Here is a 23,659-nt window from a genome sequence, read left to right on the forward strand (position 1 = left end):
TGGCTTGCGGATGTTCCACGGAGGTGTACTGGTGCTTTATGTTTAAGTCGGCTACTAATTTTCTGAAGCCTGCATCTATGAATTGAGTGCCATTGTCTGTGGTGATGGAGTGTGGAACCCCGAACCTTGTGACAATGTTTCTATATAGGAATTTCTAGCTTCTTTGAGCAGTGGCGTTGGCTAGGGGCTCTGCCTCGATCCACTTTGTGAAATAGTCTACCCCTACTATGAGGAATTTAACTTGTCCTGATCCCTGGGGGAAGGGTCCGAGAAGATCAAGTCCCCATTTTGCAAACGGCCAAGGCGAAGTTACACTGATGAGCTCTTCTGGTGGGGCGACGTGAAAGTTGCATGTTTCTGACATGGTGAACATGTCTTTACAAATTCTGTAGCTTTTTTCTGTAGAGTTGGCCAATAAAATCCCGCCAGGAGTACTTTTTTTGCGAGAGCTCGTGCTCCGAGATGATTGCCACAAATGCCGCCGTGTACTTCTTCTAGCACTTCCTTTGTGTTGTTGGTCGGCACACATTTTAGTAATGGTATTGAGATCCCTCTTTTGTACAGGATGTTGTTTATGATAGTGTAGTACTGTGCCTCCCTTTTTAACCTCTTTGCCTCCTTTTCTTCTGTGGGGAGTGTTTCTGTTTTGAGGTAGTTAATTATGGGGGTCATCCATCCTTGGTCCTGACTTGTTACGGCTAGGACTTTTTCCTCTTCCAAGATTGACGGGTTCTGTAGCATTTCCTGGATGAGGCTTCTATTGTTGCCCCCTGGTTTGGTGCTGGCTAGTTTCGAGAGTGTGTCAGCTCGGACATTTTGTTCGCGGGGTATGTGGCGGACCTTATATTCCCCGAGATGTCCGAGTTGTTCCTTGGTTTTATCCAAAAAGTTTTTCATGGTGGGATCTTTGGCTTGGTAGCTCCCTGTTATCTGTGAGGTGACTACTTGTGAATCGCTGTAAATGTTGAGTTTTTGAGCTTCAACCTCTTTAGCCATCTTCAAACCAGCCAATAACGCTTCATATTCCGCCTGATTGTTTGAGGCCGGGAACCCGAATTTAAGGGAGAGCTCAACTTGGGTTCCTTGGTTGCTTTCTATTATCACACCTGCGCTGCTTCCAGTCTTATTTGAAGAACCGTCCACATAGAGATTCCATTCTGTGGGGATTTCCGGGGCATCTGTGAATTCTGCGATGAAGTCGGCCAGATACTATGATTTGATGGCCGTCCGAGCTTCATATTGAAGGTCAACTCGGATAACTCGACTGTCCATTGTAAAATTCTACCTGCTAAATCTGTTTTCTGCAATATTCCTTTTATGGGCTGGTTAGTTTGAACCTTAATGGTGTGAGCCTGGATATATGGGCGAAGTCGTCGAGATGTTAGAACGAGAGTATAGGCAAACTTTTCTATTTTCTGGTAGTTCAACTCAGATCCCTGTAGCACTTTACCAATGAAGTAGACGGGTTGTTGCCCACTTTCGTCTTCTCTGACTAGTGCTGAGGCTATTGCCCGGCTTTCTACTGCGAGATATAATATGAGCGGTTCTCCTTTTCATGGCTGAGATAGGATAGGTGGCCGTCCCAAGAAATCCTTGAAGTCTTGGAAGGCTTGTTCACATTCTCTTGTCCATTCGAACTGCTTTCCCTTCCTTAAAGTAGCATAGAAGGGGAGAGATCTTATCGCTGATCCTGCTAAGAACCTGGATAGGGCGGCCAATCTCCCGTTGAGTTGCTGTACTTCTTTGACACAGGTTGGGCTTTTCATGTTGAGTATGGCTTGACATTTATTCGAATTTGCTTCAATTCCTCTTTGTGTGAGCATGAAACCTAAAAATTTGCCCGCTTCTACTGCAAAGGTGCATTTTGCGGGATTGAGTCGCATGTCATGCTTCCTTATAGTGTCAAACACTTGAGCCAGGTCGGATAATAATGCCTCTTCACTTTGTGTCTTTATCAACATGTCGTCCACATAGACTTCCATAATTTTCCTGATGTGATCTGAGAAGACTTTATTCATTAGCCTTTGATAAGTAGCTCCCGCATTCTTGAGACCGAAAGGCATCACAATGTAGCAGTAGTTTGCTTTTGGCATTAAAAACGAGGTCTTTTCTTGATCTGGTAGATACATGGGGATTTGGTTGTATCCCGAGTATGCGTCCATAAACGAGAGGTATCTATATTCGGAGGAAGCATCGACCAGAGCGTCAATACTTGGGAGTGGAAAATGATCTTTTGGGCAGGATTTGTTGAGATCGGTGTAATCGGTGCACATTCGCCACTTCCCATTTGATTTTCTCCCCAAGACGACGTTGGCTAGCCATAGTGGGTACTTGACCTCTTTTATGAATCCTGCCTCTAGTAATGCTTGTACCTGTTCTTCCACAACTTGGGATCGCTCTGGCCCAAGTTTTCTTCGTCTTTGCTGTACCGGCCGAGATCCTGGATAGACCGCCAACTTGTGGCACATTAGCTTGGGGTCTATGCCTGGCATGTCTGCGGCTTTCCATGCGAAGAGATCGACATTATCTCGTAAGAATTGTACTAGTAATTCTTTTGAGTCTCCTCTCAGGATCGTGCCGATATTAGTCGTTTTGTCCGAGGTGTCTCTGATATGAACCTTCTCTATCTCACCTTCTGGCTGCAGACGGACTTCTTCTCGTCTCTGAACTCCGCCAAGCTCAATTGTGTGAAACTCTTCTCCTCTGCCTCTGAGGTTTAGACTTTCGTTATAACAGCGGCGTGCAATCTTTTGATCTGCTTTTATTGTGGCTATCCCCTCTGTAGTTGGGAATTTCATGCATAGATGTGGAGTTGAGACTATTGCACCGAGTTGATTTAGTGTTGTCCGACCTATTAGAGAATTGTAGGCTGAACTCACGTCGACCACAATGTAGTCTATTTTGAGCGCCCTGGATTGATTCCCTTTTCCAAAGGTTGTATGTAGTGATACGTATCCTAGTGGTTGTACCGGGGTATCTCCCAGTCCGAATAGACTGTTCGGGTGTGCCTTAAGCTCCTTGTTTTCTAGGCCGAGCTTGTCGAAGGCAGTTTTGAATAGGATGTCGGCGGAGCTCCCTTGGTCTACTAATGTGCGGTGCAGATTGGCGTTTGCTAGTATGATGGTGATGACCATGGGGTCGTCGTGTCCCGAGATGATACCGGATGCGTCCTCTTTAGTGAATGTGATTGCAGGGATGTTGGGTGCTTCTTCCTTTTTCTCGACATGATATACTTCTTTGAGATATCTTTTGTGGGATGATTTTGAGATTCCTCCCCCTGCGAATCCGCCTTGTATCATATGGACGTGTCTTTCCGGTGTACGAGGTGATCGCGCGGTTCGTCCGATATCTTCGTCCCTTCGTCTCTTTCTTTGGTCGTCATCTCGGGTGGCTAGAAACCGATCTAGTTTTCCTTCCCTCACCAATTTTTCTATGAAGTTCTTTATATCGAAGCACTCGTTGGTGGAGTGCCCTCGCACTCGATGATATTCGCAATATTCGTTCCGGTTTCCTCCTCCTCTTTTGCCTTTGAGTGGCCGTGCTGGGGGTATTTTCTCCGTATGGTAGACTTCTTTGTATACGTCGACTAGGGATGCGTTGAGAGGAGTGTAATTATGGTATTTTTTTATTTTCTCTCCTTGTCGATCTTCTTTCCTTTTGGATTCCTTGTCTTTATCTCGGTAGGGGACCCCGGATTTTGAGGTTTCTCAAAACCGAGTGTTTTCTTCCATGTTGATGTATTTTTCTGCTCGCTCCTGCACTTCGTCTAAGGAGGTAGGGTACTTCTTTGATATGGACTGGCTAAAAGGTCCTTCTCGTAGGCCATTGATGAGTCCCATGATGGCGGCCTCTGTTGGCAAGCTTTGTATGTCCATGCATGTTTTGTTGAATCGTTTCATGTAGTTGCGGAGGCTCTCCCGATCTCCTTGCTTGATCCCTAGTAAACTGGGGGCGTGCTTGGTCTTATCTTTTTGGATGGAGAATCTGGCTAGGACTTTTTTGGCCAGGTGATCAATGTTTGAGATGGACTTTGGAGGTAGGTTGTCGAACCATCTGATTGTTGTCTTCGTGAGAGTTGTTGGAAAAGCTTTGCAACGAATGGCGTCCGAGGCGTCGGTGAGGTACATTCTACTTCTGAAATTGCTGAGATGATGGTTGGGATCTGTGGTGCCATCATATAAAATTATATCCGAGATTTTGAAGTCTTTTGGAATTTTGGTTTTCATGATTTCCTTGGTGAATAGATCTTGTTCTTTGCGCGAATTTTCCTCAGGAGTAGTCCGAGGAGCTTTGGATTTGAGATCGGCTTCTAATTGCATTAGTTTATCTTCCAATTCTCGACGCCGCCGTACCTCTCTTTGTAGATCCTTCCCGACCTCTCGTTGTTGTTGGGTTTCTTTTTCAAGTTGCTTTAAGCTGTCTTGAAGTGCTGCTATTACCTCCGGATTTGATGAGTTTTTGTCCCCGTTGGATTCCGGAGTATCCTTTAGCGTAGCGTCCGTGTTCTTGTGCGGTATTCTATTTTCCAGATCTGAATCGTGGTCGTTGTCATGGCTGTCCACCATGGTGTTGGGATGACTTCTAGGTTCCCCGGCAACGGCGCCAATGTTCCGAGGGTTACCTGAAACTAGAGGTCGATCTCGGACGAGATCTTCTATACTGGTCGGAAATGATGTGTCCAGCTGGCTGGTGGCGGCCGGAGCTGTTGTGTCCGACTTGTTGGACTGGCTGCACTTCTGATCCTTGGTCACCAGAGGGTGGGGGTACCTGCAAGAGACTCCGATACTTAAGTTAGCCCGGGTATTAAGCAGGTTTATTGTAGAATCAGAGTATGAGTTATACCTGGATGCTCCAGTGTATTTATAGTAGTGTGGGCTGACCTTTCTGATAAGATAAGTTAGTTATCTTATCTTATCTTATCTTATTTCGAGTGAAGTCAGCTTATCTTCAAGGGAACCACCTTTATCTCTATAAGCTTGGATTGCCTTTGGATTTGGGTCGTGTTCCTCTATTTGGGCCCTTTATTGGGCTTTCCTGTCGATTTGGCTGACCTCTTTGAGAAGAGGTCGGGTAGCCTGAACTGAAGAGGTCGGTCGCTTTGTCACTAATCATCCCAGGTCGGATAACTCGACCCAGGGTATGAACAGCAGGCATACATCATTTGGATATGTTTGACTTGTTCAGGATTGCTTACTTGTTTTGGGTTGCCTAGTTGTACATGCTATGTTACTTGATTATATGCTACTTGCTTTACTTGTACCTCCTTGTGTATTATTTGTCTGTATTATTTGTGTTTGTACAACTGAGAGGTCCGTCATGCCGGCATTGGTTGATGCTGAGGGATGGTACTGATTTCTGATTATGATTCTGTTTTGTTGGAGAATTGAGAAAGGCTGAGGATTGTTGACTTAGACTTAGAATCTCCTTATGTTATTTGCCTAATTTTGGATTAAAGACAACCTAGGATGGATCATGACGAGATAAGAATCTTAAGATTGCTTAGTGAGTTCGTGTTGCCTTATGCAGTATTTATTTGGCACTTTATCGTAATGGAAACCCATGGGTCGGGGGTTCTCGTTCAGTATATATCTCTTATTTTTCAGATGCAGGTCCAGATGCTCAGCAGTGAGTTGTAATTCATCTGAGAGATGGCAAAGATCATTGTATTTTGATTTACTTTTGTTTAGAATCTCTTTGTTCTTATTTTGAAAAACTTATATTATGTATTTATGCCTTTAAAAACTTGCCTATAGAGGCCTTTATGTATCTTTTGGGAGAGATAGGAGATATTGTTGTCAAACTGATTTTATTCTGTACCCTAGCTAGCCTAAATTTCGCAGGTTGCGACTAGTGGATATTTACTTATGTTACATATTTATATCATGTCTTTATCTTATCCTTCTCTACTGATTTATCTCTATATTGTTTCTGAATCGCGCTTTATCTTCTATTTTATCAATACGTGAGTGTTATGATTCACGATTTTATTTTACTCTTTTTAGGCTTCTCGTTTACTACTTTCTTTCAACTTATATATATATATATGTATTATAAATCTACCTTGAGAGTTGTACCACCTTATTATCATTGACTTATGACTCGAGCATAAGGATTTGAATATTAGGGTGTTACACTAATGCTTCCAAAACTTGAGCTAGTGGGTAAAGTCAACTCTTGAGCATTGGACCAGCTGAGTTCTTCTTCTTCTCCCAAGAAAATCAGAATATAAGATTAGAGCAGAGTGGCACGGAGGTGTTGAGGAGATGGGCAACAATAGTAGGGTGAAAGTCATGATGCATTCAAAGTATTTTTCACAGATCAACACCTTCAATTTTAAGCTTTGGCCCCAAGTTTAATTTCTAGCCTTTGATTTGAAAAAGAAAAAATAACCTCCATTTTCTTCTTCCTTTCTGAATGATGGAGGCTAAAATGTTATAGCTTTAACAAGCCATTTGACTTGGATAAGAATGATAACACCATAACACTTCTTTTGTTTATAAACCTTATCAATCTTTTGGATTTGATTTAAAGCTCCATTGATTTGACTTTGCCTCTATTATTTTACTTTTTCTTCTTTTTCTCTTTGATGCTAAAGAAAAGTGAATCACTTTTCCTTTGATTTTGGTTTTACCCGAATTGATGAAGCTCCATTTGCAACAACGATCTTGTCCTTTATTAAACTAATGGGCTGGGATTGGTTGGTGATATATGATTGTATTGTTGATATACCAGCCTTATTTTTGTTTTTGTCTAAGTAGCAACATCATGGGTAAATTATTCTTCTTATTAGGCTACTCAAACTAACATGGGTTGGCACTATGAGCACGCACATCAAACAATTCTTTTGGACTTTCAACCCAACCAAATATATTTTTTTTCATCACCAACATGAAATGTATTATTTTCTAAACTCAATAATCTCCTCCTTAATAAAAAAACATGATATATGAGATGATAGTTAAAGGAATTGAAAGAGTTAAACATTAGAAACTTCCTGTGATGACACCATTTCATGTTGATGTGCTCTCCCTTTCTTTCATAAGGGTTGCTCCCCTTTAATGTAAGCTTTTCAGCAATTCTAGGGATACAGAAATGCAGAACAATCCAGACAAGAAAGCTACTAAAAATTAACTTGTACATTAATATGGTGTGTAAAACTTCAGCATGATATGAAAAATATCAGCAACACAGATATAACCACAACATAATCATAAGAACATAAGTATTCATAAAGTTCAAATGACTTCAAGTCAAACAAGTTCAGAACATAATCATAAGACTAATAAAAACTAATAATCCATAACCTAAGCAAGCCGCAAGTCTCATATATATATTTTCTCCTCCTTTTGTCATGAAGGTGGGTAGAAAAAAGTAAAAATAGAATCTACAAAAGAGAAAAATGAAAATAGAATCTGCAAAATAATATGTTAGAGGCATGTGAAAACCAAAGATTCCTTCTTGAAATATTGTAGAAATAATCTAGAAAACAAATGAAGGTATATTTTTTTAATAAAAACATCATAGATTTAGTAAAATAGTACGACTAGTAACAAACAAAGTTGTCAAATAAAGACAAAATTAAGGTAAAAACTCATATGGCCTAAAAAGAGGTTTCAGAAACAAAATGAACCACATATGTAATAAGATTCAAGCATAGTTGTCCATGTCCTTTTCTCCACACTTAGAAGAATTCAGATGGAGAATAAGAGTGAATATGCATGTGTGTGTGGGTTTGAGATGATTGAGGAAGTTTACGAGAACCTTCAGGAATTTCGGAAAGATTTTGAACAAAAGTGCCTCTTTGAGTAGTAGTTTTCTTTCTCATTTTAATGACACAAAGATGATGCAGTTTTTTTTTTTTTTGAAAAAATGAAATGATGTGAATGAGAAGCAACTACAGCAAGTTTGAAAGCCCTTAGAAACACAAAAAGTCTAAACCTAAGAAAGACTTATTTTGAAAAAGTGTTGACAAGTGCTGAAAAAGGTTGTACTTATGATATTTAAAAATGATTCAATATAGAAAAAGAAAAAATGTGAATTTTTTTTGAAAAAAATGCAATGAGGCCCATTCATTTAAAGAGAAACTTATATTTTGACTCAAACGGGGTGTTAAGGAAACACAAGGGGTCATTAGGAGTTAGAAGATTTGCTTGGCCCATATTGTATCCTTTTTCCATAAATCAGAAACCATCTTTAACGATCTTTCAAAAAACTCTATCTGCCTATAAATTTCTCATATCGACCTACAAGAAAAAACCTCAAGCAAGACATTAGCAAGATTGAAATAGAGATTCATAACATAGTAAGCCCAAAGTAGTTCTCCTTTTTGCAAAATCTGTCTTCTGCCAAAGGCTTGGTGAATATATCAGTAAGTTGTTCTTCCGATTTCACAAATTAAATATCAATATTACCCTTTTAAATATGTTCTCTTATTGAGTAATATCTTACCTCAATATGTTTTATTCTTGAGTGTAAAACTGGATTTTTGAAAATATTTATGGCATTTATGTTATCACATAACAAGGGTATATTACCAACTTTCAATTTGTAATTAGTTAATTGAGTTTTCAACCATAATAATTGGGAATAACAAGAAAATGTTGCAATATATTTAGCCTCGATAGTGGATAGAGCTACGGTTAATTGCTTTTTGCTTGACCACATATTGAGAGATCTTCTAAGAGAGCAACAAATTCCAGATGTGCTTCTACGATCTACTCTATCTTCGATAAAATCTGCATCACAATAACTAGCTGCAGAAAAATCATCAAACCTTGGATACCATAAACCAAAATTGGATGTGCCATGAATATATCTAATAATTTTTTAACTGCAGAAAGATGCGATTACTTGGGTAATGATTGGAATCTAGAACAAACTATAACATTTTATAGAATGTTCGGTCTAGAGGAGGTGACATACATAAGAGGTCCAATCATTCCTCTATACTTAATTTCATCCATATCCTTTTCACCAATTCCTTGGCATACTTCTCTTGATGCACAAAAGTGCCATGTGAAATTTGCTTAATTTGAAGTCTAAGAAAAAAGGTGAGTTCTCCCATCATGTTCATGTCAAACTCACTTGTCATGAGCTTGTCAAAATCAGCACATAGAGACTCATCGGCTGAACCAAATATAATGTCATCAACATATATTGGTACAAGGATGTATTGATTATTAGAATTTTAATAAATAAAGTATTATCGGTAGTACCTGATAAACCCCATTTGTAGGGTTCACTACAAGAAAAAAGGCCTATGGCCACGCTTTTTTCTTGCCACGCTTCAAAAGCGTGGCAAAAAATGGTCAATGGCCACGCTTTTATGAGGGTGGCAATAGATTAGAGATTTAGCCACTTTTTTTATTGCCACGCTTCAAAAGCGTGGTGAAAAGTATCAACGGCCACGCTTTTGTATGGGTGGCAATTGGTTAGAGAAATGGCCACGCTTTTTTTTGCCACGCTTTAGAGAAACAAGGACGTTTTGAAAGCGTGGCGACAGGGTTTCATTACGGCCACGCTTACAAAGCGTGGCCATATCCTAATACGCTTTTGGCACGCTTTAAAAGCGTGGCCAAAAGGTTCTTTTCTGTCACGCTTCAAAAGCGTGGCCGTAGAGCAAAACAGTGACGTTTTAAAAGCGTGGCGAGAGGGGCTCCAACCCATTGACCCTAACCCGGCCCCTGACCCGGCTCCCAACCCGGCACCAACCCGGTCCCCAACCCAAAGACACTAACCCTAATCACTCGAAACCCTAAGCCTGAAGAGCGCCTCCCATTAGCCTTAGCCCTTCACCCTTCACCCTTCGCACTTCGCCGTGAACCCTTCGCCCTTCGCCCTTCACCCTTCGCCCTTCGCCCTTCGCCCTTAGCCTTCGTCACTCGAAACCCTTCACTCTTGGTTCTGAAGCTCCTTCGTTTCTTTCTCCCTTTCTCCCTCCGTTTCTTTCATTCACAGAAACTTAGCCAAGAAACCCTAGCACTGTAAGCCTACACCACCGCCGCCGCAAGGAGTGGCATACTGCTGCCGTCCGTCCATCTATCTAGCTTCCCTCGTGCTCCAAGTCTTCAACCCCCGTTCGCTGTCACTGATCGCAGCTGCTTCCTCGAGCTCGGCGTCCGTCGTCTTTGTCTGCTCAGCCGCGCTTCCGCCGCCGTTGGTTGCCGTTAACGTTCGCGTCTTCGTTCAGCCGTCGTCTTCATTCGCATTTTTCGCCGTTCAAGTTTGCTCGGCGTTCACCATTCGCGTTCACTCGCCGTTCATCGTTCGCGTTCGCGTTCGTCTGGAAGCCACATTGCCCTGCTTCAAACTCTGCGACCAACCCGTGCGCTCCATCTAGCTGTCGAACTGCTCTCTTTTGTCGCTGCCGTGAGTTCCCTAAACCCACCACCAGACAATACACTCACACAACACCAATACTCTGCTTGAAACTCAACAACTTCTTATTTCTATTACAATAAGTAACTATTTGATTTGGCAGTGGTTTGGATCTTTTTCATAGACTGAATTCATAGACTGAATTAAAGTATACAATATTATGCTCTCTTCTCTATCACATTGATACTAAGCTTTGAATTCTCTTATTTCGTTTCAAGTTTACCGCACTCAACATGTTTGATGAAATGCTTTAACCATATTTCGGGTTGGTTTTATGAATAATCTTGATACTAGTATCTAGTAAGCTAATTTTATGAAACTATCCTTATTTAGTTATACTGAATTACCACTTATAATGAAATTGATGAACAAGATAACGAGCGAGCAATGGGTGGATTGCAAGATAGAGTCAGTTTGTTGAAAAGAGTAAGTTTAATTTTTCTTGTAAAATAATCTAGACCTAAGTTTGTTCTTCCTGTATATTATACTTGAAGAACGCTGTGAATTATGATCATTTCCTCATTTATTTATTTTCAGCTGTTGGTAACCTTTTCATTATTTTGATATGTTAACGTGTTGTTAATGTGGTTGTAACAGATCTCAAGTGATATACACGAGGAGGTGGATAGTCATAACCGGATGCTGGACCGCATGGTTTGCATATAACTATAAAAAATATTTACCATTTGCACTGCTACTTTTTTGTTCTTCTTTGATAAAATGTTGGTATTTGTTTAGGGGAATGACATGGATTCTTCAAGAGGAGTTCTTTCAGGAACTATGGACAAATTCAAAATGGTATGTGGATTGTGGAATTGTAAAACCATATGGCTTTTGCAGTAGAGTTTTCATCTGGTTCTGATTTTTCTTTGTATTTATTTTCTTCTCTACTTTTTTTCCCCACTCTTTTAATTATGTTGTACCTTCTTTCAGGTCTTTGAGAAAAAATCCAGCCGAAGAACGTTTTCACTTATAGCATCCTTTGTTGTGCTTTTTCTTATAACATACTTTTTTATGTTGTAATTCAGGCCCATGAATTCCTTTCCAATTGGGGTGATCTCAGCCAGACCCAAATTTTTGCTAAGATTGAAATGTTGAGGTGATTTTGATGTCTTTATAGTGTTAACTTTTCTCTTTTAAGATATACTCTTATTGACTATGCTGATTCAATCTTATGTCTGTGTTGAAATTAGGGCCTGACCCATTTTGATGAGATTCTACGAGAAGCTGATGGTATTATCCAATCTCGTGGTAATTTGGGCATTGATCTTCCACCAGAGAAGGTTAGTTTTGCCTTTGAAATTCATTTTGTTGTTTGAATGACTCATGTTGTGGGTGTAAATAGCTATGTTTGTGGTCATGTGGATAATGCATTTGATATTCGAATAAATTAAAACAAATGGATGCTTCCATATGTTTAAAAAAGGTTTAAAATAGTGCATCTAATGTTACAAATTTTCTTTGAACTGAACCACATTTATGATTGTTGCCTCTGCCATGCTTCTTATTGTAAATGTATAATTATATTTGCTTTGTGAATGGAAAGTCAATATTAATTAATTTTGATTTGCTTTTGTAGGTGTTCTTATTTCGAAAATCTGCCCTATACAAGTGTAATATGGCTGGAAAACCTGCTGTACTTACACGTGTTGTGGATAGTATCACTGACAACTTAAGACCCACTCGTGGATATTTGAATAAATTAAAACAAACATACAGGCAGTGATGCAATACTTCTGGGTGCTGAGACCTTACGTGGGTTGTACCCTATTGAGACTATTTCCACTTTTGGCAGAATTTGTTCAGAGGTAATTTCATTTCATATCTCAGTGAAATAGCATGGTTTTGTGATTGTCCCCTAATTTGTGCTAAGTGTAAAAACATGCTTTTAGACCCTTAATTTGATAATTTTAATCTTTCTTTGATTCCACTAGATGCCTTGATGTATTTGTTAGTGATCTCAGATTGAAAAGGGCTAGGAATGGATCAAAGGAGTGAAGAGAAAGCATGCAAAGTAGAGAAATCATGAAAGCCAAAGATTTGGGACGCGCCCATGGACGCGCGCGCGCACCAGACGCATACGCGTGGATCGCGCAATACTCCAGGGACGCGTACGCATGCTGTACGCCTACGCGTCGATGCCTGCACGTGATTCCTTTAATGAAATCGTGCTTGGTGATTTCAGAAGGGCTTCTGACCCAATTTTGAAGCTAATCTTTGGTGGAAAAAGGCTAAAAAGGCCAAGGATTGAAGGGGAAGGCATCAATCATTCAGTCAGACAATCATTTTCAGAGAATTTTAGGTTTTAGATGTAGTTTTTAGAGAGAGGGGCTCTCTCCTCTCTCTAGGTTTTAGGTTCTTAGGTTTAGCTCTTCTCCAATTCAGTATTCTACCTTGCTTCAATCTAGATTTCTTCTACTTTAATTGTTCTAGTACCTTGGTTTATTTATTTCTCTTGTTAAGTTATTTATTTCCCCAATTTGGTTTATGAATCCCCATGTTAGATTCAATTTTCTTATTAATGCAAGTTGAGGTATTTTATGTTTAATGCCCTTTCCTTCATTTGCTTTCATTGATGTGGCAATTGGTTGTTTAGATTTAATATTCTCTTATTAATTTTCTATGCTTTTATTTTGTGCCTACCAAGTGTTTGATGAAATGCTTGGAAGGATGCTAGAGTAGATTTTTATGCTCTTGGCTTGGGATTGTAACTTAGGAACTCTTGAGTCACTAATGTCAAAGTAATTGATGATTGGTAGCCATTGACTCTAGTTCTCACTAATAGAATTAGTGGATAGCTAGGACTTATGGACTTGGATTGATATAGCTCATTTGACTTTTCTTTACTAAGTTAGAGGATGATTTAATGGGATTGATCCTTGCCAATTCTCATGTTGTGGTTAGTGATAAGGATAGAGATCCTTCACCACCAAACCTTGTCAAGACCGTTTTATTATTTGAATTTCTTGCAATTTACTTTCCTTGTTTCTTAATCCAAAACCCCAAAAATATATAACTCATAACCAATTATAAGAACACTTCCCTGCAATTCCTTTGAGAGATGACCCAAGGTTTGAATACTTCGGTTATTACTTTTAGGGGTTTGTTACTTGTGACAACCAAACTTTTGTATGAAAGAATTATTGCAGGTTTAGAAACTATACTTGCAATGAGAGTTTATTGTAAAATTCTAGACCACACAAAAACTCGTTCATCAGTACCTGTTTGAAAATTATTTTTCAAAAGAAAAGAACTAAGTCTTTCATACCAAGCTCTAGGAGCTTGTCTTAAACTATAAAGAACTTTTAAAAATTTAAAAACATGGTTTGGAAAATTTTTATTTTTGAGTCTGGGAGGCTAGACCACATATACTTCTCTATCTATTATTCTATTTAAAAATGCATATTTCACATCCACTTGAAAAAGCTTTAAACCACAATGAGTAGCATATGCAAGGAGAAGTCTGATTGTTTCCATTCGAGCTACTACTGCAAAGGATTCATCAAAGTTTATTCCTTCTTCTTGGTCGTATCCTTGAGCTACTAGTCTTCCCTTATTCCTAGCTATGCTTCCATCTTCCCCTAACTTATTCCTAAATATCCACATAGTTCCCGTCACTTTTTTTCCTTTTGAATCAAGCACAAGTGTCCATACATTATTTTTCTCAAACTACTGCAGTTCCTCTTCCATGGCATCCCAACATGTAAACGGTAAATCACACCGTCCAAAAAGAAAATGTAAATCATGTTACGGTGTATGTTTCAGGCTTTCAGCCAAGCCAGTTTTTTCATAAGCCATTATCACAAACTCTGATCGCTATAGGAAAGAGCAGAGGCACGTGTCCTTAAACAAAAGCACTAAAAAGAATATTTGTATCTAGCATCTGTACCGTAGTATGCCCCATAAATAAATAGGTAGATTTCAATTTTGTTCTTGCCGTCAACTTTTTAATAGTCAACCCTTAGTTAATTTATTTTTTTCAATTTTACCCCCTAAATTACATCATCATCATCATCATCATCTTTTCCTCCCCATCCATTCCTAACCCAATTTCAAATTCAAATATAACCCAACTCAAAGTGCTTCATTCGTATTTTTGGGCTCAATTTTAGTGCCAAATTATTTTTCACCATCCTTCTTCTTGAAGAAGATCTAGTAGTGACACCTTGTGATGGATATCTTATTGTAAGAGCCAGCACTTTTGAAAAATATTATTATGAACAAATTTTAAATCATATATTTATTTACAGTCTTAATTTCAGAAATTACTTTATATATAAATAATTAAAAGCAGTTTCGATTAATTAAAGTTGAAATAAATTAAGACCCTTATCCAATTCTACAATTATTGATTTTTTCTATATTTAAATTATAAAGTTAAGTAATTGTAAAATAATAAGAATTTTATAATTATTGATTTAAATGATTAAGATTTTGGAATTTAATACTTCAGTTTTTATGAATAAAAAAATTAATTGTATTATCTCTAAATCTTGAATTTGAGCATTTAATTGAAAGTAATTTGTGAAATCGATGAGCAAATATTATTTTCTGTATATAATTAGTGTGTATTTAATTTGGGTTTCAAATACTATATTATTCTCATTTCTATTTGAAATTACTAAACTAACCCAACCCTAATTTTCACATAAAACTCTTACCCTTTCTCCCTAACCCTCAACCGCCACACCCCAACTCCATCTCCCTTACTTTTAGCAGCATGGTGTACAGAAATCGTGACGGTTTATTCCTTGGTAACGGCGCTAAAAACTTAATACGCACGTTCATAATCTTAGTTCTTTGTCACAACTTCACACAACTAACCAGCAAATGCACTGGGTCGTCCAAGTAATAAACCTTACGTTAGTAAGGGTCGATCCCACGGAGATTGTCGGCTTGAAGCAAGCTATGGTCATCTTGCAAATCTTAGTCAGGAAGATTCATATGGTAATGGATATTTGATAATTAAAATATAAATAAAACATAAATTAAAGATAGAGATACTTATGTAATTCATTGGTGAGAGTTTCAGATAAGCGTATGAAGATGCTTGTTCCTCCTGAACCTCTGCTTTCCTATTGTCTTCATCCAATCATTCATACTCCTTTCTATGGCAAGCTGTACAATAGGCGTCACTGTTGTCAATGGCTACATCCTGTCCTCTCAGTGAAAATAGTCCAATGTGCTGTCACTGCATGGCTAATCATCTGTCGGTTCTCGATCATACTGGAATAGGATCCATTGATCCTTTTGCGTCTGTCACTACGCCCAGCACTCGCGAGTTTGAAGCTCGTCGCAGCCATCCCTTCCCAGATCCTACTCGGAATACCACAGACAAGGTTTAGACTTTCCGGATCTCAAGAATGGTCGTCCATGGATTCTAACTTATACCACGAAGACTCTGATTAAGGAATCCCAAAGATATTCATTCAATCTAAGGTAGAATGGAAGTGGTTGTCAAGCACGCGTTCATAGGTTGGGAATGATGATGACTGTCACGATCATCACATTTATATTGAAGTGCGAATGAATATCTTAGAATCGGAATAAGCTTGCATTGAATAGAAAAACAATAGTACTTTGTATTTATTCATGAGGAGCAGCAGAGCTCCACACCTTAATCTATGGTGTGTAGAAACTCTACCGTTGAAAATACATAAGAACAAGGTCCAGGCATGGCCGAGTGGCCGGCCCTCATAAAGGTCTAAGATAGCATAAAACTCATCAAAGATGTCTAATACAATAGTAAAAGGTCCTATTTATATCAGACTAGTTACTATGGTTTACAGAAATGAGTAAATGATGCAGAAATTCACTTCTGGGGCCCACTTGGTGTGTGCTTGGGCTGAGCATTGAGCTTTACACGTGTAGAGGCTTCTCTTGAAGTTGAACACCAGTTTGTAACATGTTTCTGGTGTTTAACTCCACTTTGCAACCTGTTTCTGGCGTTTAACTCTAGAATGCAACATGGAACTGGCGTTGAATGCCAGTTTGCATCGTCTAAACTCGGGCAAAGTATGGACTATTATATATGGCTAAAAAGTCCTGGATGTCTACTTTCCAACGCAATTAAGAGTGCGCCATTTGGAGTTCTGTAGCTCCAGAAAATCCACTTTGAGTGCAGGGAGGTCAGAATCTAGCAGCATCTGCAGTCCTTCTTCAACCTCTGAATCTGATTTTTGCTCGAGTCCCTCAATTTCAGCCAGAAAATACCTGAAATCACAGAAAAATACACAAACTCATAGTAAAGTCCAGAAATGCGAATTTGTATTAAAAACTAATAAAAATATACTAAAAACTAACTAAATCATACTAAAAACTATGTAAAAATAATGCCAAAAAGCGTATAAATTATCCGCTCATCACAACACTAAACTTAAATTGTTGCTTGTCCCCAAGCAACTGAAAATCAAATAGGATAAAAAGAAGAGAATATACTATGAATTCCAAAATATTAATGAAACTTAGCTCCAATCAGATGAGCGGGACTAGTAGCTTTTTGCCTCTTGAATAGTTTTGGCATCTCACTTTATCCATTGAAGTTCAGAATGATTGGCATCTATAGGAACTTAGAATTCAGATAGTATTATTGATTCTCCTAGTTCAGTGTGTTGATTCTTGAACACAGCTACTTTATGAGTCTTGGCCGTGGCCCTAAGCACTTTGTTTTCCAGTATTACCACCGGATACATAAATGCCACAGACACATAACTGGGTGAACCTTTTCAGATTGTGACTCAGCTTTGCTAGAGTCCCCAATTAGAGGTGTCCAGGGTTCTTAAGCACATTCTTCTTTTTGCTTTGGACCTCGACTTTAACCGCTCAGTCTCAAGTTTTCACTTGACACCTTCACGCCACAAGCACATGGTTAGGGACAGCTTGGTTTAGCCGCTTAGGCCAGAATTTTATTCCTTTAGGCCCTCCTATCCACTGATGCTCAAAGCCTTAGATCCTTTTTACCCTTGCCTTTTGGTTTTAAGGGCTATTGGCTTTTTCTGCTTGATTTTTCTTTTTCTTTTTCTTTTTTTTTTTGCCATTTTCTTTACTTTCTTTTTTTTTTTTTGCAAGCTTTTGTATTCACTGCTTTTTCTTGCTTCAAGAATCATTTTTTTGATTTTTCAGATTATCAAATAACATGTCTCCTTTTTCATCATTCTTTCAAGTGCCAACATATTGAACATTCATAAACAACAATTTCAAAAGATATATGCACTGTTCAATCATTCATTCAGAAAATAAAAAGTATTGTCACCACATCAAAATAATTAAACTAGTTTTAAGGATGAATTCGAAACCCTATACTTCTTGTTCTTTTGTAACTAAAGCATTTTTCATTTAAGAAAGGTGATGGATTCATAGGACATTCATAGCTTTAAGACATAGACACTTAAACACTAGTGATCATGTAATAAGACACAAACATAAATAAACATAAAGCATAATAAATGAAAAATAGTAAAATAAATAGACAAGGAGATTAAGGAATGAGTCCACCTTAGTGAGGGTGGCGTCTTCCTCTTCTTGAAGCACTAGTGGTGCTTTTGAGCTCCTTTATGTCTTTTCCTTGCCTTTGTTGCTCCTCCCTCATAGCTCTTTGATCTTCTCTAATCTCATGAAGGATGATGGAGTGCTCTTGATGCTCTACCCTTAGTTGTCCCATGTTGGAACTTAATTCTCCTAGGGAGGTGTTGATTTGCTCCCAATAGTTTTGTGGAGGAAGGTGCATCCCTTGAGGCATCTCAGGGATTTTATGGTGGAGAATTTCCTCATGCTCTTGTTGAGGTCCATGATCTCTTATTTGCTCCATCCTTTTCTTAGTGATGGGCTTGTCCTCTTCAATGAGGATGTCTCCCTCTATGTCAATTCCAGCCGAATTGCAGAGGTGGCATATGAGGTGAGGAAAGGCTAACCTTGCCCAAGTGGAGGACTTGTCAGCCACCTTGTAAATTTCTTGAGGTATAATCTCATGAACTTCCACCTCCTCTCCAATCATGATACTATGGATCATGATGGCCCGGTCTATAGTAACTTCAGACCGGTTACTAGTAGGAATGATTGAGCGTTGAATGAACTCTAGCCATCCCCTAGCCATTGGTTTGAGGTCATGCCTTCTTAATTGAACCGGCTTGCCTCTTGAGTCAATTTTCCATTGAGCTCCTTCCTCACATATGTCTATGAGCACTTGGTCCAACCTTTGATCAAAGTTGACCCTTCTTGTGTAGGGGCGTGCGTTCTCTTCCATCATTGGCAAGTTGAACGTCAGCCTTACATTTTCCGGACAGAAGTCTAAGTATTTCCCCTGAACCATGGTGAGCCAATGCTTTGGATTCGGGTTTACACTTTGATCATGGTTCCTAGTGATCCATGTGTTTGTATAGAACTCTTGGACCATTAAGATCCCGACTTGTTGAATGGGGTTGGTGAGAACTTCCCAACCTCTTCTTCGGATCTCATGTCGGATCTCCGGATACTCATTATTTTTGAGCTTGAAAGGAACCTCAGGGATCACTTTCTTCTTAGCCACAACTTCATAGAAGTGGTCTTGATGGACCTTTGAGATGAATCTCTCCATCTCCCATGACTCAGAGGTGGAAGCAATTGCCTTCCCTTTCCTCTTTCTAGAGGTTTCTCTGGCCTTAGGTGCCATAAATGGTTATGGAAAAATAAAAAGCTATGCTTTTACCACACCAAACTTAAAATATTTTCTCATCCGCGAGCAAAAGAAGAAAGAAAGAAGGAGAAGAAGAAAAAGAATGGAGGAGATGGAGGGAGAAGGTGTATTCGGCCAAGGGTAAGAAGAGAGGGTTGTGTTGTGTGAAAGTAAAGAAGGAAAGAGGGGTTTATATAGGGGTGGGATAGGATTTAGGGTTCGGCCATTAGGGTTGGGGTTGGGAGGGAAAAGAGTTTGAATTTTGGAGGTAGGTGGGGTTTATGGGGAAGAGAGGATGGATGTGAGTGGTGAAGAGGTGATGGGAAAGAGTGATTGAGCTGATTGGTGAAGGGTATTTGGGGAAGAGAGTTATGAAAATGTGTGAAGAGGAGAGAAGAAGATGTGGGGATCCTGTGGGGTCTACAAATCCTGAGGGGATCCTGTGGGGTCCACAGATCAAGTGGGGTCAAAACTTAACATCCCTGCTCCAATTAGGCGTGTAAAACACCCTTGCTGTGCAATCCTGGCGTTTAACGCCAGATTGCTGCCTGTTTCTGGCGTTAAACACCCAAATGTAGCCTGTTTCTGGCGTTTAACGCCAGGCAGATGCTTGTTTCTGGCGTTAAACGCCAACTTGGTTCCTGTTTCTGGCATTAAATGCCAGACAGATGCTTGTTTCTGGCATTTAAATGCCAGAGTGCTCTCCTCCAGGGTGTACTATTTTCAATGCTATTTTTCATTCTGTTTTTGATTTTTCAGTAGTTTTTGTGACTTCACATGATCCTCAACCTAATAAAACACGAAATAACAAAAGGAAAATAAAATAGATATAATTAAATAACATTGGGTTGCCTCCTAATAAGCGCTTCTTTAACGTCAATAGCTTGACAGTGAGCTCTCATGGAGCCTCACAGATGTTCAGAGCATTGTTGGGACCTCCCAACACCAAACTTAGAGTTTGACTGTGGGGGTTCAACACCAAACTTAGAGTTTGGTTGTGGCCTCCCAACACCAAAATTAGGGTTTGATTGTGGGGGCTTTGGTTGACTCTGCAGTGAGAGAAGCTTTTCATGCTTCCTCTCCATGGTTACAGAAGGAGATCCTTGAGTCTTAAACACAAGGTTGTCCTCATTCAGTTGAAGGACCAATTCTCCTCTGTCCACATCAATCACAACTCTTGCTGTGGCTAGGAAGGGTCTTCCAAGGATGATGGATTCATCCTCTTCCTTCCCAGTGTCTAGGATTATGAAATCAGTAGGGATGTAAAGGCCTTCAACCTTTACTAACTCGTCCTCTACTTGTCTATAAGCCTATTTTCTGGAGTTCTCTGCCATCTCTAATGAGATTCTGGCAGCTTGCACCTCAAGGATCCCAAGTTTCTTCATTACAAAGAGTGGCATTAAGTTTATTCCTGACCCTAAGTCACACAGAGCTTTCTCAAAGGTCATGGTGCCTATGTCACAGGGAATTAGGAATTTACCAGGATCCTGTTTCTTTTGAGGTAATTTCTGCCTATCTAATGTATTCAGTTCATTGGTGAGCAAGGGAGGTTCATCTTCCCAAGTCTCATTACCAAATAATTTGGCATTCAGCTTCATGATTGCACCAAGATACTTAGCAACTTGCTCTTCAGTGACGTCTTCATTCTCTTCAGAAGAAGAATACTCATCAGAGCTCATGAAGGGCAGAAGGAGGTTCAATGGAATCTCTATGGTCTCTAGATGAGCCTCAGATTCCTTTGGTTCCTCAAAAGAAAACTCCTTATTGGTCACTGAACGTCCCAGGAGGTCTTCCTCACCAGGATTCACGTCCTCTCCCTCCCTTATAGGTTCGGCCATGATGGTTAAATCAATGGCCTTGCACTCTCTCTTTGGATTCTCTTCTGTATTGCTTGGGAGAGTACTAGGAGGGGTTTCAGTGACTCTTTTACTCAGCTGGCCCACTTGTGCCTCCAAATTTCTAATGGAGGACCTTGTTTCATTCATGAAACTCACAGTGGCCTTAGATAGATCAGAGACTATATTTGCTAAGCTAGATGGGTTCTGCTCAGAATTCTCTGTCTGTTGCTGAGTGGATGATGGAAAAGGTTTACTATTGCTAAACCTGTTTCTTCCACCATTATTAAAGCCTTGCTGAGGCTTTTATTGATCCTTCCATGAGAAATTTGGATGATTTCTCCATGAGGGATTATAGGTGTTTCCATAGGGTTCACCCATGTAATTCACCTCTGCTATTGCAGGGTTCTCAGGATCATAAGCTTCTTCTTCAGAAGATGCCTCTATAGTACTGTTAGATGATTCCTTCAATCCATTCAGACTCTGAGAAATCATATTGACATGCTGAGTCAATATTTTGTTCTGAGCCAATATGACATTCAGAGTATCAATTTCAAGAACTCCCTTCCTCATAGGCGTCCCATTATTCATAGGATTCTTTTCAGAAGTGTACATGAACTGGTTATTTGCAACCATGTCAATGAGTTCTTGAGCTTCTGCAGGCGTTTTCTTTAGGTGAATGGATCTACCTGCAGAATGGTCCAATGACATCTTAGATAATTCAGACAGACCATCATAGAATATATCCAGGATGGTCCATTCTGAAAGCATGTCAAAAGACACTTTTTGGTCAGTTCCTTGTATCTCTCCCAAGCTTCATAGAGGGATTCACCTTCTTTCTGTTTGAAGGTTTGAACATCCACTCTAAGCTTACTAAGCTTTTGAGGAGGAAAGAACTTGGCTAAGAAAGCCGTGACCAGCTTATCCCAAGAGTTCAGGCTATCTTTAGGTTGAGATTCCAACCATATTCTAGCTCTGTCTAGCAAATGGGAAAAGCATGAACCTGTAGACCTCGGAGTCAACCTTATTGGTCTTAACAGTATCACAGATCTGCAAGAATTTAGTTAAGAACTGAAAAGGATCTTCTAATGGAAGTCCATGAAACTTGCAATTCTGTTGCATCAGAGAAACTAATTGAGGCTTTAGCTCAAAATTGTTTGCTCCAATGGTAGGGATTGAGATGCTTCTTCCATGTAAGTTAGAATTTGGTGCAGTAAAGTCACCAAGCATCTTCCTTGCATTGTTATTATTTTCGGCCATCTCTACTTCTTTTTTTGAAAATTTCAGTAAAGTCCTCTTCAGAATGTTGTGTTTTAGCTTCTCTTAGCTTCCTCTTCAGAGTCCTTTCAAGTTTCGGATCAGCTTCAACAAGAATGTTCTTATCCTTGCTCCTGCTCATATGAAAAAGAAGGGAACAGAAAATAATAGGGATCCTCTTTGCCACAGTAGAGAGGTTCCTTTATGTGAGTAGAAGAGAAGAAAAAGAATTCGAACACAGGAAGAGGGAGAGGGTTCGAATTTTTAAGAAGAAGAGAAGTGTTAGTAGATAGATAAAATAATTAGAAAGAGATGAGGGGGAGAGAATTTTCGAAAATAATTGAAAAGAAAAGAAAAATATTTTTGTTTTTAATTTAAAAATTAAAGTTAAAATTCGAAAATTAAGAAAGGAAAATAAAATTAAATCAAAGTAAAAATTAAAACAATTAGTTAATAAAAAAGGAATTTTGAAAAAGAGGGAAGGGATTTTCGAAAATTAGAAAGAGAGAGTTAGTTAGGTAGTTTTGAAAAAGATATGAATCAAACAAAAAGATAAGATTAATTGAAAAAGATTTGAAAATCAATTTTGAAAAGATAAGAAGCTAGAAAATAAGTTAGAAAAGATTTTGAAATTAATTTTGAAAAAGATGTGATTGAAACTTATTTTGAAAAATAACTTTAAAAAGATTTGATTTTAAAAATTAAAGTTGATTACTTGACTAACAAGAAACAAAAAGATATGATTTTTAAAATTTAAAGATTGAACCTTTCTTACTAGGCAAGTAACAACTTAAAAAATTTTGAATTAAAACATTAAATGTTGTGAGATTTTCGAAAATATGAACTAAGAATGAGAAAAAGATTTTGAAAATCAATTTTTAAAAAAAGAAATTTCGAAAATTATGTAAAAAATGAAAAAGATTTGATTTTTGAAAAAGATTTGGAAAAGATAGAATTTTTAAATTGAAAATTTGACTTGACTCATAAGAAACAACTAGATTTTTAAAACTTTTTTACTAAATAAAATCAAATTTTTGAAAATTTATGAGAGAAAAAGGGAAAGATATTTTTTTTATTTTTGAATTTTAATGATGAGAGAGAAAAATAATAAAAAGACTTAATGCATGAAAATTTTTGGATCAAAACAAATGATGCATGCAAGAACACTATGAATGTCAAGATGAACACCAAGAACACTTTGAAGATCAAGATGAACATCAAGACTTATTTTTGAAATTTTTTTTTAGAAAAAAAAAACATGCAAGACACCAAACTTAAAAATTTTTATTCTTTAGACACTAATAATTCAAGAATGCATATGAAAAACAAGAAAAGACACAAAACAAGAAATTTTATAGATCAAACAAGAAGACTTATCAAGAACAACTTGAAGATCATGAAGAACACATGCATGAGTTTTCGAAAAATGCACAAATTTTAAAAACATGCAATTGACACCAAACTTAAAATTTGACTCAAGACTCAAACAAGAAACATAAAATTTTTGGTTTTTATGATTTTATAAGATTTTTTTTTTGGT

The 23,659-nt window shown here is 38.5% G+C and overlaps 2 protein-coding genes and 1 non-coding gene across 3 annotated transcripts in view; 2 read left to right on the plus strand and 1 right to left on the minus strand.

Annotated features, from left to right (window-relative positions):
- Window positions 1-10,038, minus strand: part of LOC148551026 (uncharacterized) — a 64,588-nt gene extending 54,550 nt beyond the window's left edge. Inside the window, exons 1-2 of the mRNA XM_088494697.1 lie at window positions 9,994-10,038; window positions 9,796-9,944 (exon numbers count right to left, since the gene is read on the minus strand). Coding sequence (XP_088350823.1) covers window positions 9,796-9,944; window positions 9,994-10,038 — 194 coding nt within the window. The remainder of the gene's footprint in view (window positions 1-9,795; window positions 9,945-9,993) is intronic.
- A 690-nt stretch (window positions 10,039-10,728) lies between these two features.
- Window positions 10,729-11,400, plus strand: LOC107608349 (bet1-like SNARE 1-1). Its single transcript, XM_016310164.3, has 4 exons — window positions 10,729-10,803; window positions 10,975-11,031; window positions 11,116-11,175; window positions 11,311-11,400. Exons 1-4 carry the CDS (start codon window positions 10,765-10,767, stop codon window positions 11,398-11,400), a joined length of 246 nt encoding a protein of 81 aa, XP_016165650.3. The 5' UTR covers window positions 10,729-10,764.
- A 10,231-nt stretch (window positions 11,401-21,631) lies between these two features.
- Window positions 21,632-21,734, plus strand: LOC148551028 (small nucleolar RNA R71). Its single transcript, XR_015892828.1, has one exon. It is a non-coding gene; the product is annotated as a small nucleolar RNA R71 (small nucleolar RNA).
- Window positions 21,735-23,659: the final 1,925 nt, after the last annotated feature.

The sequence above is a fragment of the Arachis ipaensis genome, chromosome B7 (genome assembly GCF_059453495.1).
Source record: "Arachis ipaensis isolate K30076 ecotype BB chromosome B7, ASM5945349v1, whole genome shotgun sequence".
Classification (NCBI taxonomy): domain Eukaryota; kingdom Viridiplantae; phylum Streptophyta; class Magnoliopsida; order Fabales; family Fabaceae; genus Arachis; species Arachis ipaensis.